Here is a 12,559-nt window from a genome sequence, read left to right as displayed (position 1 = left end):
CAGTTGGCAAGTGACACTGACACTTAACCCTTTGGGGCTGAGTTTCCTGTATGTAGGAAAAGGGTGATCATGATGACAGCTCTGTGAGAGCAGTGGCATTGAAGTTCTTCTTGTTTCTTTTTCTCCAGTACCTTGAACTGTAGTAGTGGAAGCCATAAATACCTGTTGAACGAATGATTAAATGAATCGCTGAATAGATAATTAAGAAAAAATCCCAGTTGTGGTCTTCAGGATCCTCTGATTTGTCCTGTACCTTCTTTGTCAGTCTAATTTCCTGTCTGTTACTTTGGGCACATGACATACTCACAGATGCCAGATGATGCCAGTCTCTGCCTTAGTGCACACTATCTCCTTCACCTGCCTGCTTCCCTATCAGAATCCTTAATTATCATATAAAAGTCAATTCCAAGGCCACTTCTTCTGAGACCTTCCTCCAGCCTTCCTAAATGGACTTAAATCATTCTTTCTCCTGTAGAACGATGGGGCTTTGCTTGTGGCCCCAGTAGATGATTTATTTCTGTAGACTGGATTATTCATTTATTCATTCTACAAATATTTATTAACATCTGCTATGTAACAGCCAATATGCTATGACTTTACATTACTCATCTCATTTGAATCTCACAGCAATTCAATGACTATTCATTCTTCCATTGCAACACTGTTTATTGAATGTAAAAGGTTAACAGGCCCTGTTGTGTGTACTTGGTGGGAGAGCAATGAGAAAGTTAGAAAACATTTCCACCCTTAAGGAGCTTACACCCTAATGGAGAGACACAAACTTGGAAACAAGTACAGAAATAAGTGAATAAGATGCTATGGATTGAATGCAAGTGTTTTCCCTAAACTCATCTGTTGAAATCCTAATCTCCACTGTGATGGTATTGACAAGTGGGGCCTTTGGGAGGTAAATAAGACATGAAGGTGGAGCCATCTTGATGCGATTAGTGCCCTTGTAAGAAGAGACACGAGAGAAAAGATCTCTCTCTCTTCACCATGTGTTGGCACAGCAAGAAGACATCCATTTGCAAACCTGAGCCCAACCGTGTCAGTACCCTGGTCTTAGAATTCCCATCCTCTAGAACTGTCAGAAATAAAGTTCTGTTCTTTACAAGTTACATATCCTATGGGAATTTGTTCTAGCCGCTCCAACTGACTAAGACACAAGATAATTCGAGATAATGGTAAGCCATTAAAAAACTTAAAGTTGCTGACACGAAAAGGAATGACAAGAGTAGGACATTAGAATTAATCTAGACAACACATTTCTTAAGGTCAATTTTGCTTCCTATGCATCCATGCATTAGCCAACACCTTGCTCAATGACTTACATTGGTCATTCAAAAATCTCAGTTAAGTAGTGAATAAAACTTTGAACTCAGTAGTCTATGAGATCCCTTGCAACTTCCAAACTGGTAAGAATAAAAAATAAATACATAAGTAAATAACAGTTTAAAGTGTAAGTGTGAGGCATGAGGCCTGCCAAAAAATATCCACGTCCAAAGAATATCTCAGCTAATCCTTGGGCGTGGACAATAACCTAGTCAGTTCTGAATTTTCCTAGTCCAATAGAGGAGAAGCAATAGTTCACCCAATCCCTATTTTTCCTTTCACTCTGGAATGCAGTTTATCCTTTTTTTGGCACCAAAAATACCTTTGTAATTGTATTTGGTTTGGATGAATATGGCAGTAAATTTGCATTCTCTAAGTACACAGACGTAATGGTACAAAAAATTATAGCAAGATGCAAAGAAGAACCGATCTGGGATTAAAATTTTGCTGTGCAAAGCCTAGTGTTTTCACTCATAAAACTGCTGATGAATATTGCTAGTGTAATAACTGGTCAAAGTGAAGGATGTTCCTGTTAACTGATGATAACCAAAAGTAAAAAGGAATTTTTAACGCCTATACACATGAACTAATAGAAATTAAATTGCAGGATCTCTCATTTAATTACCATTTATCCTATTCCAAAGTGATCCTCCCAGCCTGGAGGAGAAGACTTACTTGGAGGGATGAAGTCCTATGGACTGAGTCAGGCAGTTGCCCCCAGGAGGTCTCTTTCACTGATGTTAACCATGGCGTTTGGCAACAGTATTTTTTCTCTTTGTAAAGTTTTATCAGCTGTCTCATAAATTCTTAGGAATTTATGAAAACCTGTACTTAGCACACTCTGAAACTCAGGACCTGTGTGCTTGGCACTCAGTTCCAACAAGTTCACCTAATGGGCCCAGATAGCAAGCCTGCTTTTGAGATCCAAAATGTGCCAGCTGCCTTGGTTAGTTGCTAGTTGAGTGGGGAGTGGAAAGAGGAAGTACAAAGTCAAGAATATATGAATCTCCCCTTTTGTGAGAAGAGTGATTTGCAAGGGTATGAGTCCTACGCTTTTGTTGCAGACTTTACATTAACCATCTCTCTAGTTTAACCACATAAATGACTCTGGAAATCCCCTTAGAAAGAAGTCAGGTCAAGAAAAAGTTACTTTAAATTACTTTTTTTCACTTACATAGCTGTATGGTAGTAACATGACTCTTAAATATTTTATATTCAGTATGGCCCATAGTGCCAAATGATCATTATGATGGGTGGCAGCTCTGATGAATGAACAGTGGTCCAGTGTAAGGATAAGGATGAATGTGTAGAGGGAAAAGGTGTCACAACACGAAGTCACCTCACTAGGAAATACCCGTGTTTTTAAAAAGAATGGACAGCTTTTGTAATACTTTACAACTGACACTCCTGATTCTCTTAGAAAATGTTCCCGTTTACATTATAATCCCATCACTTGCTGAGTAACATTTCATGAGTGCTCTTTTTCGTGGAACCATACCAGCTGTGTTGACTGTTGCTTTGGCTTTTAGACTTCAAATGGTATTTTCTCCCTAAAGTCAGATCTTAGGAGTTTTAATTAGTAATGGAATAATTTGAGTTTTTAGAGATAATGATTTTAGCTAAGGGATTTTGGTGACATGGCCTTAATCTTCATACTGTTTGTAATTCCCATTTTCTGTAATTACTGGTTTTAATAATGTAACTAGCTTTTGGCCACCATGAAGAAAATCTATTTATATAACGTCAGTCAAGTACAGAGAAATTTAGCAGTTATTGGGAGTGTGAATTTCAGCACAGAGGCGTGAAATGGTTTGTTGAATTCTGAGCATGAAACAATATTTCCTCTCTTAACCACAATAATAAAAACAAACCAAACAAACAAAAAAGAGTGCTCACTATGTACCAGGCATTGTGCTTGCAAGAAAATGAAAATATGAATCAGGTCAATGTTTCTCATTTCAAACTTGTAATTTTCCTAAGGTACAGGAATAATTTCCTAAGACATTCATTTTAGCTTGGTATAAACAATCTTTAAGATTAGCTTAGCAATATCAAAAGTACAATCTTTAATAAATTTCAGACCACTGGTGAATTGAATCAGATGTTCTCTTTGAAATGAATTTAAGGAATTTATGAAAACCTGAACTTAGCACAAATCAAGAAGATTCGTTTATTTTATAAAAAGGATTATTTATAAAAGAAAAGAGGAATTATTCAACAAAGATGAAAGAGTACGGAGACTCAGCCACAGGTTCAGGTATCTATGGTACTTCCTTAATAATAGAGCTTGCATCCTGTCTCTCTGTTCCTCATCTTTTAAAGCTACTGTAGAAATGATGAATGAGATAATTTATGGAAAATATTTCATATAGTCACCGGCATAAAATCTATGCTCCATAAGTGGCAGGCATTACTGCAAAACAATTAATCACAGAGTTTTTTTTTTTAAATGCTAAGCAACTAGTCACAAAATTTAAATCTGAACCTAGCTCTTCGGCAACAGATTGTAGAAATACTGTATATTTCTCTAGGTGTAAATTAAATGTTCACTTACCAATTAGTATGACCAAACACCATGGAAGCTATTAACAAAGTAGTATTTTGCAATTTGCAATTTTCTGTGCAGCCCCTTGATATGCGGCACCCCTCTCTCTGTCTGCAAACACACACTGATCCTCTCTAGTTCTTGAATATCATTCTCATGACCCCTTTTAAATCAATGACCCTTTCTCTTCTCAGCTTTCTGGACTGGGGTTTGCTCTAATCTTTCCTTACTATATCGAGAACAAATTCCCAAACTAAGTTCAATCTGAAGAAATCAGAAACTAGCAAGTATAAAAAGTTCCTTTTCTCATAATGTAGGAAGAAAATGAACTTTTTTTTTTTTTTTTTGAGACGGAGTCTCGCTCTGTCGCCCAGGCTGGAGTGCAGTGGCGCAGTCTCGGCTCACTGCAAGCTCCGCCTCCCAGGTTCACGCCATTCTCCCGCCTCAGCCTCTCCGAGTAGCTGGGACTACAGGCACCCGCCACCACGCCCGGCTAATTTTTTTTTGTATTTTTAGTAGAGACGGGGTTTCACCGTGGTCTCGATCTCCTGACCTCATGATCCGCCCGCCTCGGCCTCCCAAAGTGCTGGGATTACAAGCGTGAGCCACCGCGCCTGGCCGAAAATGAACTTTTAAAAGTATCTTGACACTAGCACCAAGATTACGTGTATGATTGGTTAATGAATCCTAGCGGTTCTAAATTAAAACATTGTACTTTACTGTCAATAATGATAAATGAAAATGTTATAAAATTAACTCTTAAATCAGTGAAAATCTGCATGTATTATCTATATTTCTTATTAAAATTTATTTATTTAATTAAAGATATTTTTACTATAACAGAAAGCACCTATCCAGGGCTTCTTGTAACTCTAAGAAACATATATTATTAAATTTCACAAGTAAATTCTCTAACTTTGAAAGATACTCTTTGATTCTTGTTAATTATTGATTCTTAGACTCTTGATATCCGTGTATTAAATATTCTTGCCAATAAAATCTGGCCTCCTGCCAAGGCCTTTACCATATTATGTGTAGAAGAGCTAAGTTTGATGATGAATCTGTAAAAGTATACTTGTTAAGTTTTGGTTGGGCTACAGAGTTTTATTGATTCTAAGGGTTTTTAATTTTTGCTTTATTCTGTTCCTGTAGACATTAAGACATTAGTGTAATGTCATTTCCACATACATTGTTGGATCTGCATGCCAGAAATTCAGGTACTGAAGCATCAAAAGCCTTTATTCAAAAGGATCTCCCTGTAGAGTAATCCCAGGACACAGGCCTCCAAGTTTGGCTTTATTTGGATTTCCCTCAGTGGGTCGTGAACAGAGCAGAGTGTCATGAACAAACTTAGAACTTGTTGAAGTAATGGATGTTGATCATGTGTTTGTTCATTACTGTTTTATGAATCTTAACAAACCCCTTTGTGTTTCTTTTGAATGCTTAGAGGTGTTTCTTTTGAAATTCAAAAGCATTAAGCATTTAGAAATTCAAAGGCTCTAAGCATTAACTCAATCAAGAAGCACAGATAGAATTAGGAGAGAGATTTCTTTATTTTCTGCCTCTGAGAAGTGAATATAAAGCAGCAAACAGAATAAAATTTTTCAGAATGAGAGAAAATACACTGACAAATGTCTTTTAAAACTTTCCCCAAATAAGTCATCCTTAGTAAGTTAAAGATTGTTTTATTTGAAAGCTTTTTAAAAACTCCCAAGTAACTGCAAGTTTTAAGTGCCGGTGAAACACATCCCTCTAGCCATGAATAGTTTATAGCTTATCTACTCAAATACAGCATAATCACCTAGGATAAAAATGAACAGCCACCCTCTGTGAGATCCAGGAACAGGAGGTACAACTAATCATCCCAAATGTTTGAAGTATTGGTCTGGAAACAGCTGTCTCCAAAGACTTAAAGGACAAGAGTCCCTAGCTCCACTATCAAGGGACAGGAGAGAGATTTCTTTGGACATCCATTGCTGGTGCTCAGTAAGTGGTTGAATATGTGCAGGCTTGCTCTGCTGAATGAATGAGTGGATTGTTTGTTAGCTTGTAATGTATCAACTGCCCTCTCTGGCATGGGCCCAAGATATCCAATGGTAAGGAATCTGAAAAGAAAGTTTCTCTGAAGAAACCCTTACTGAAAATGGAAATTCCCACTCATATCTTATTCCTTAATAGCAAGGATTGTTGTTGACAACGTTTATTACCTGTAGTGTTATTATAGCCTCAGCTATATTTGCTTTCAGCCATATAGCACAATTCATTGGGTGAATTGTTCTCAAATTGAGCCTGACAAATGCCTGACTGACCCTGAGCTGATGGTTCATTGCATGTTTTCATAGCTGCTTTTAAAGACATTAAAAGTCTGTGTTGTATTAGCCATGTTTTAGTAGAGCCAAATGTGACCATGCTAGAACTCTTTGTAGTCCAGTCTTTGAACAATTCTCTTTTAGCAATTGGTGAGAAATGTATCTACAAGAACGCATTTATTTCCTACCAGAGAATACATGGGTGACACCATTCAATAAATGATATCATAAATGTTGAATAATTCCTCTTTTCTTTTATAAAGAATCCTCTTTATGAGATAAATAAACCTTCTTGATTTGTGCTAAGTACAGGTAAATGATTTGTGATCATTTACCCCTAAAGGCTTGTCTGTCATATTAATATGTAATATGTGTACACACATCCAGTCCATTTTTTCTTTTTCATTTTAGTTTTAGAAATTTACTGTTTTACTAAAACTAGATGTTTACTATGACATTTTAAAACATGTATACAAAAAGAAGAAAATAAGAATATATCAGTGCTAACCAATGTCAACGTTTTGTGAATACTTTTTCAGTCCTGCTTCATTCATATATCTGTACATTTTTTTCTAGCAATATTGTATGATATGGAACATACTCTTGTATAAGCTTTTGATTTATGAGTTCATTTTATTTTAAGGATGTTAACTGTTTACCTGTTATATCTGTTACAAGTGTGTTTACTAGCTTGTCCTTATGGTTTTACTTTTGTTTTTGATCTCTTTTAGATTTATATAACATTTTGTATATATACGTCTTGTATGTATACATTTTGTATATATACACGTCTTGTATGTATACATTTTGTATATATACGTCTTGTATGTATACAAAATGTTATATAAGGTGTATCGATTTTTGTATAAGGTGTGTCGATTTTTATGCTTTCTGACTTTAGCATTTATGCTTAGAAATATCTCTTCCACACTACACTTACGTAAATATTTATCTGTGTTTTCATGTAGCACTTTAAGGTTTTATTTGTACACATCTCCCCAACTTTTGAGTCTGTAACGCTTTTCTCATAGAAACCAAACTGTGCATCCTAAACTATTTAGAAAGTGAAGATTTGAGAATCGTATGTGTTCCAAAGCTTAATAGTAAAATGCAGAGAATGAGGGAGCTTTGTTTCAAAATGCCAAATGATTAGTTTCACTGCCAAAATATAATTATGAACTATTTTAATGTGAGGAGTTAAGCTGAGGATAAATTGTTTTAATGATATAAATTAATTTTATTAATTAAGGCAATGCAGATTAAGATGTTTATAATTATAGAATGATATATAACATTATTTGGTGGGTTGGAAAGAGCATGTAACTAAGAGATGCACAATAGCTAACTGGGTCCTAGTCCTAACTGTAGTCATAATTAGTAGGGAGATGCTGGACGACTCGTTTGGCTCTCTGAACTTCAGTTTGCTCATATCAGACCCCCAGATGGTCTCTATAAGGTACAGTAAGGTACACACAGTGCCACAGTGCTAGATTCCCTACATGGACTATAGGAACAAAGTAACTAAAACATCAGCTCCTTCATTTTGGGATGGAAGATACTACAGTTCAGGAGCAGGAGGTAAGGAAGTCAAGAGCTGTGTACCAGCCTCTAGGAGCTAGTAAAGAGTTATCTCCCCTTAGAATAATAAGACATTGCTTTTAAAGCACTTATGTAAGTTTTCTATACCAAAGAACAGAAATGTTTTCTTCGTAAACTGTTAATATAATTTTAAATGATTATTCACTGTTTGTTCTATTTTAGCATTTCTTAAAGTAATGGTAAGGGCACTATTCTCCTAAGAGCACCCACAGAAAGGAGTTTGTCTCCCATTAGTCCGCAGGTTGAAAATCAAGCAGTCTGCTCAGGATAATATTAAGGGTATATAACAAATAGTATGGCATAGGGACCAACCAATCAGAATGGACACTGGCTGTAAACTACTGGCTTGCTACTAGCAAATAGCAGCTAATCATCATCCTTATGTATACACTGGGAGCCAGAGAAATTGGAATATATACTAAAAGCTCAGCTAGAAACTTGGAATAAAGAACAAATAAACAGCATCTTTGCCATTCCGGAGTGTAATTTCACTTGCGGAAAGAGACAATCAACAATAAAACAAACATAAAATTATTTCAGATAACCATAAATGCTTCAAAGAAAATTAAGCAGGTTAAGTAGATGGAGTGACCAAGAGTGGGAGTATTTTAAATAGAATGCTCAAAGATGTTAGATATTTGAGCAGAGAACTAAATGATGAGGAGCCAGCATTGGAGCATTTGGGGAAAGTGCATCCAGGCAGGGAACAGAGTGAATTAAACCTAAGGGGAGAAGAGGCTTGTCGTGTTATTTGCAGGACTGAAAGAAGGCCAGTGTAGCAGGAGTGGAGGTAATGGGAAAGATAGGATATCAAATCAGAGGACACCAGAGGAAAGAAGTTCATAGAGGCAAACGGCAGTCAGATCTTATTTTGCCAAATTCTAAGAGCAATGGAAAGCTATTGGAAGGTTTTAAGCAGACGACAGAAGTGATTTGATTTACCATTAAAAGAGCTAATTCTGACCCTAGGGGAAGAGCTAACATGCAGTTGGGAAACTTGCTGGTTTCCAGGTGGACTTGGGAGGTTATGGTGGAAGAGATGAGAAATAATCGTATTGTGGATTTAGCAGGTAAATCCTCCCTATGCCAAGATTCTCCTTTCGGGGCTGAAACCTCGGAGGTTCGGTGTTTTATTTTTATAAGGGATATCATTCCCTTTAATAGCTTAATTTAAATATGTCATCTATAAGTAATGGTAAACTTCTGAAGTAACATAAAAGTTGGTTTCTTTTCAATGTCTAACATTTGTGTTGCTAAGAGAAGATAAAGTTATGTTTTATCTGGGACTTAATGAAATCTTTTATGATTTCTCTTATTAAAATTTCAAACTGGAATCCTGTAGCCCAGACAGTGAAGAAGCTAAAAGTTCGTGTGGCATTTGTTTAGGGGCTCATGCACCAAAGTCCCTTTCTGCTTAAAAAAATCTTAGCAAAATATTTTTACCATGTGTCTATGCAAGGAAATGAACTGAAATCACAGAATTTACTAAGGATAGATATGAAATCTAAATAACTAAGGCTACTTCAAAGGGTGTCCTCATAGAACCACCCACCAGCACTCAGCTTCAACTATATGCCTTTCCTGCTCTGTTGATTCCCCTTTTGGAAACTGTTTCATCGTTTTTCTCCCCATACACAAATTATCCAAGGCAGCTGTAACACTGTGGAAGGTCACCAACCACACAATTTCTACTTAGAAATGAGCTTTGGTGGTCTTAGCTTTCAGAAAATGGGTACATGATACAGAACACATCATCTATCTCTCTAAGCATTCGTTTCTTTATTTATTTATTTATTTATTTATTTATTTATTGTTTCTTTTGAGACAGAGTTTCGCTCTTGTTGCCAAGGCTGGAGTGCAATGGTGCAATCTTGGCCCACTGCAACCTCCGCCTCCCGGGTTTAAAAAATTCTCCTGCCTCAGCCTCCCGAGTAACTGGGATTATAGGCACATGCCACCACACCTGGCGAATTTTTTTTTTTTTTTTTGTATTATTAGTAGAGATGAGTTTTCACCATGTTGGCCAGGCTAGTCTCAAACTCCTGACCTCAGGTGATCCACCTGCCTTGGCCTCCCAAAGTGCTGGGATTACAAGCGTGAGCCACCGCTCCTGGCCAGTTTCCTTATTGTTTAAATACGGAGATTGGACTAGATAATTCTAAAATGATTTCCAGTTCCAAGATTTTAAAACTGCCCCTCTTCTGATTTTAACACATGGTCAACATAACCCTTTACTTTGTTGAATTGCATTTTTATGTTGATACTTCCCAAATCTATATCTCAAGGTCACATCTCTCTCATGCGGTCCATTCTCATGTAGCAAACTTCCCCCTGAACATCTCCATCTATATGTAGTATAGGCTCCTCAAACGCACTATGCCCAACATGACTCATACTTTCCCCAGTAAGTTGTTTGTTTTTCTGTATACTTTCCTCACCTTGTCTAAGCATTGCTTTCCCTTTGAGTCTTCTACCCGCCTTTTCTGCAAGAACCAACTATTTATCTTCCAAGACTCTACTAACAAATCAGCTTCCTATGTGAAATTTTTTCAAGCCCACTTTCTCCCCAGGTACAATCACCTACTACCTTCCATGGCATGCTGAGTAGACTGGTATCAGAGCACCCACATGAGTTTACTGCACCCGTTTATTTGTGTGTTTACGTTTCGAATTCCTTGAGGGTAGTGATAGTTTTTATTTCCTCATGATCCTACCCACAGCTCAAAAAGTATTAATAGCAGGTGATTAACAAATATTGAATGAACAAGGGAAAATGAAAATTCTGTAATGTGAGGATTGCTCGTGTCATTACCTTACCTGACATATGTCCTCCACCAATAGTCTCATCAAGGAATGGAGAAGCCACTGGCTCTCTGGCTTCTTACCTAGTCTTATCTGCTCACCGACTTATGAAGACTCATATAAATGCCAGCCTTCATTTGATTATACACATCTTCCCGCTGTGGGAATTCAGCGTCCTTTTAGTGTCTATTCTGTTTTGCAGAGTGCAGATACCACATTTCCTGTTTCTTTTCTATCTTCCCTAGGATTAAGATTAGAATAACGAGGCCAAGCCCAGTGGCTCATACCTGTAATCCCAGCACTTTGCGGGGCCTAGGTGGGTAGATCACCTGAGGTCAGTAGTTCAAGACCAGTCTGGCCAACATGGCGAAACCCCATCTCTACTAAAAATACAAAAATTAGCTTGGTGTGGTGGTGCACACCTGTAATCTCAGCTACTAGGAAGGCTGAGGCAGGAGAATTGCTTGAACCTGGGAGGCAGAGGTTGCAGTAAGCCGAGATCACGCCACCTCACACCAGCCTGGGTGACAGAATGAGACTCGGTCTCAAAAAAAAAAAAAAAAAAAAAAGGTGATTAAAATAATGATGTCTAGTCAGTTTCTTTCTTTCTTTTTTTACTTTAAGTTCTGGGATACATGGTGGTTTGCTGCACCTATCAACTCATCATCTAGTTGGTTTCTAATACTTGTTCATTCTTTGAACACCGCATTTGACTCGGTTCTCTCTCAGTAATCAGCTGAAATTTTATTAAACACAGGAAATTTATATATAAACCAGCCTCATCATAACCAATTAACAAATGTACTTCCAGCTCCTCAAAATGTTAATGAAATTTACACCTGATACTAAGCTCTCATTCAGTAGGTATACTTGGATAAATAAGCTGTCAGACTAGAGTGGCTGAACATTTCTCAGCATCCTCTCAAAACACCTCCCACTCCCCGGTAAGGCTAGAAGATATTTGCTAAAGTGATTTATTTTAGCAAGGTCAGAAAGCCATCTGTGGATTGTAAAAATGACAGAATTAGTTTTCCTTCCCTTAATGTTTTTTAAACTTCCTGGTGCTATAGTAATTAACATGGAGGTCACATACAAATGGGAGACAAGTTTGCGTTTTAAGAGAAGTTTTTTCTGTGTGATCTATTGCTATCACACATCCACTAAGGCTTATCTGAGATAACTAATGTTTTCAGGTCTGCCCTTGACCTTCCTTCCCCAAATGGGCAGTACTTAGTCACTACCAGTCATTTTCTTCCCCTGCCATCCTTCCTTACATTTGTTGATAGAGTCAGGAACAACCCCTTGGAAGTTAGTGTATCATTGAAAAGATCACCAATATTTTGGACCAGGTCAGCAGGCAAGATTGAACATAATGCATAACCTAGTTTAAACCAACTATATGTCAATAATGATGATAATTATTATTATTCTTTATCAAACACTTTATTCAGTGTCATTGGTAATTACATAATTTATGCATTCAATTCTTAAGACAGCCCTGTAATGTAAGGATTCCATACTAGCCACTTACAGCTGAGGAAAGAAAGGACTGGAGGGGTTGTCAGTTGTCTGTGGTCACACAGCCAGTAGATGGCCAAGTTAAAATTTGTATTCCTGCCTGTGCCTTTTCCATTTCACCAGTACTTACAAGAAAATGTCCATGTCTTGAATGAGAAGGATTCTTGAGGAGATGTGCTTGAGACAAATGGTGACCTGTTCAGCAGGAATATAGCCCTATTTCTGTTGTCACTTAGTTAGAAAAAGATTCAGAAGGCTGAGATGTTGAAACTGTGCACATAATGAATTGAACAGAGGTTTGACTGACTCACATAGATGTTTCTTTGCCTTCCAGGAAGATTTCCAACCCGCAGCAGCTTCAGAGACCAACTGGGAATCCGTCACAAGCTCTATTTCAGTAAGTAATTTATTACTCTGTTGCCAGCAAAAGAAATGGATGGAACAGCTAAGGTCA

At 37.3% G+C, this 12,559-nt stretch overlaps 1 protein-coding gene across 4 annotated transcripts in view; it reads left to right on the top strand.

The window, feature by feature from the left end:
* PDGFD (platelet derived growth factor D) overlaps positions 1 to 12,559 on the top strand; it is a 255,724-nt gene that overhangs the window by 199,828 nt on the left and 43,337 nt on the right. For all 4 annotated transcript variants that reach the window (XR_008656728.2, XR_010119695.1, XM_055272933.2 and 1 more), the window contains exon 4: positions 12,440 to 12,502. Coding sequence is in view for 2 of the 4 variants with exons in the window: in XM_055272933.2 (XP_055128908.1) it covers positions 12,440 to 12,502 (63 nt within the window). In the remaining 2 variants the exon portion in view is untranslated. The remainder of the gene's footprint in view (positions 1 to 12,439; positions 12,503 to 12,559) is intronic.

The sequence above is a fragment of the Symphalangus syndactylus genome, chromosome 3 (assembly GCF_028878055.3).
Source record: "Symphalangus syndactylus isolate Jambi chromosome 3, NHGRI_mSymSyn1-v2.1_pri, whole genome shotgun sequence".
Classification (NCBI taxonomy): domain Eukaryota; kingdom Metazoa; phylum Chordata; class Mammalia; order Primates; family Hylobatidae; genus Symphalangus; species Symphalangus syndactylus.
The sequence above is the reverse complement of the archived record's forward strand: the minus strand, read 5'-3'. Positions and strand labels throughout refer to the sequence as shown.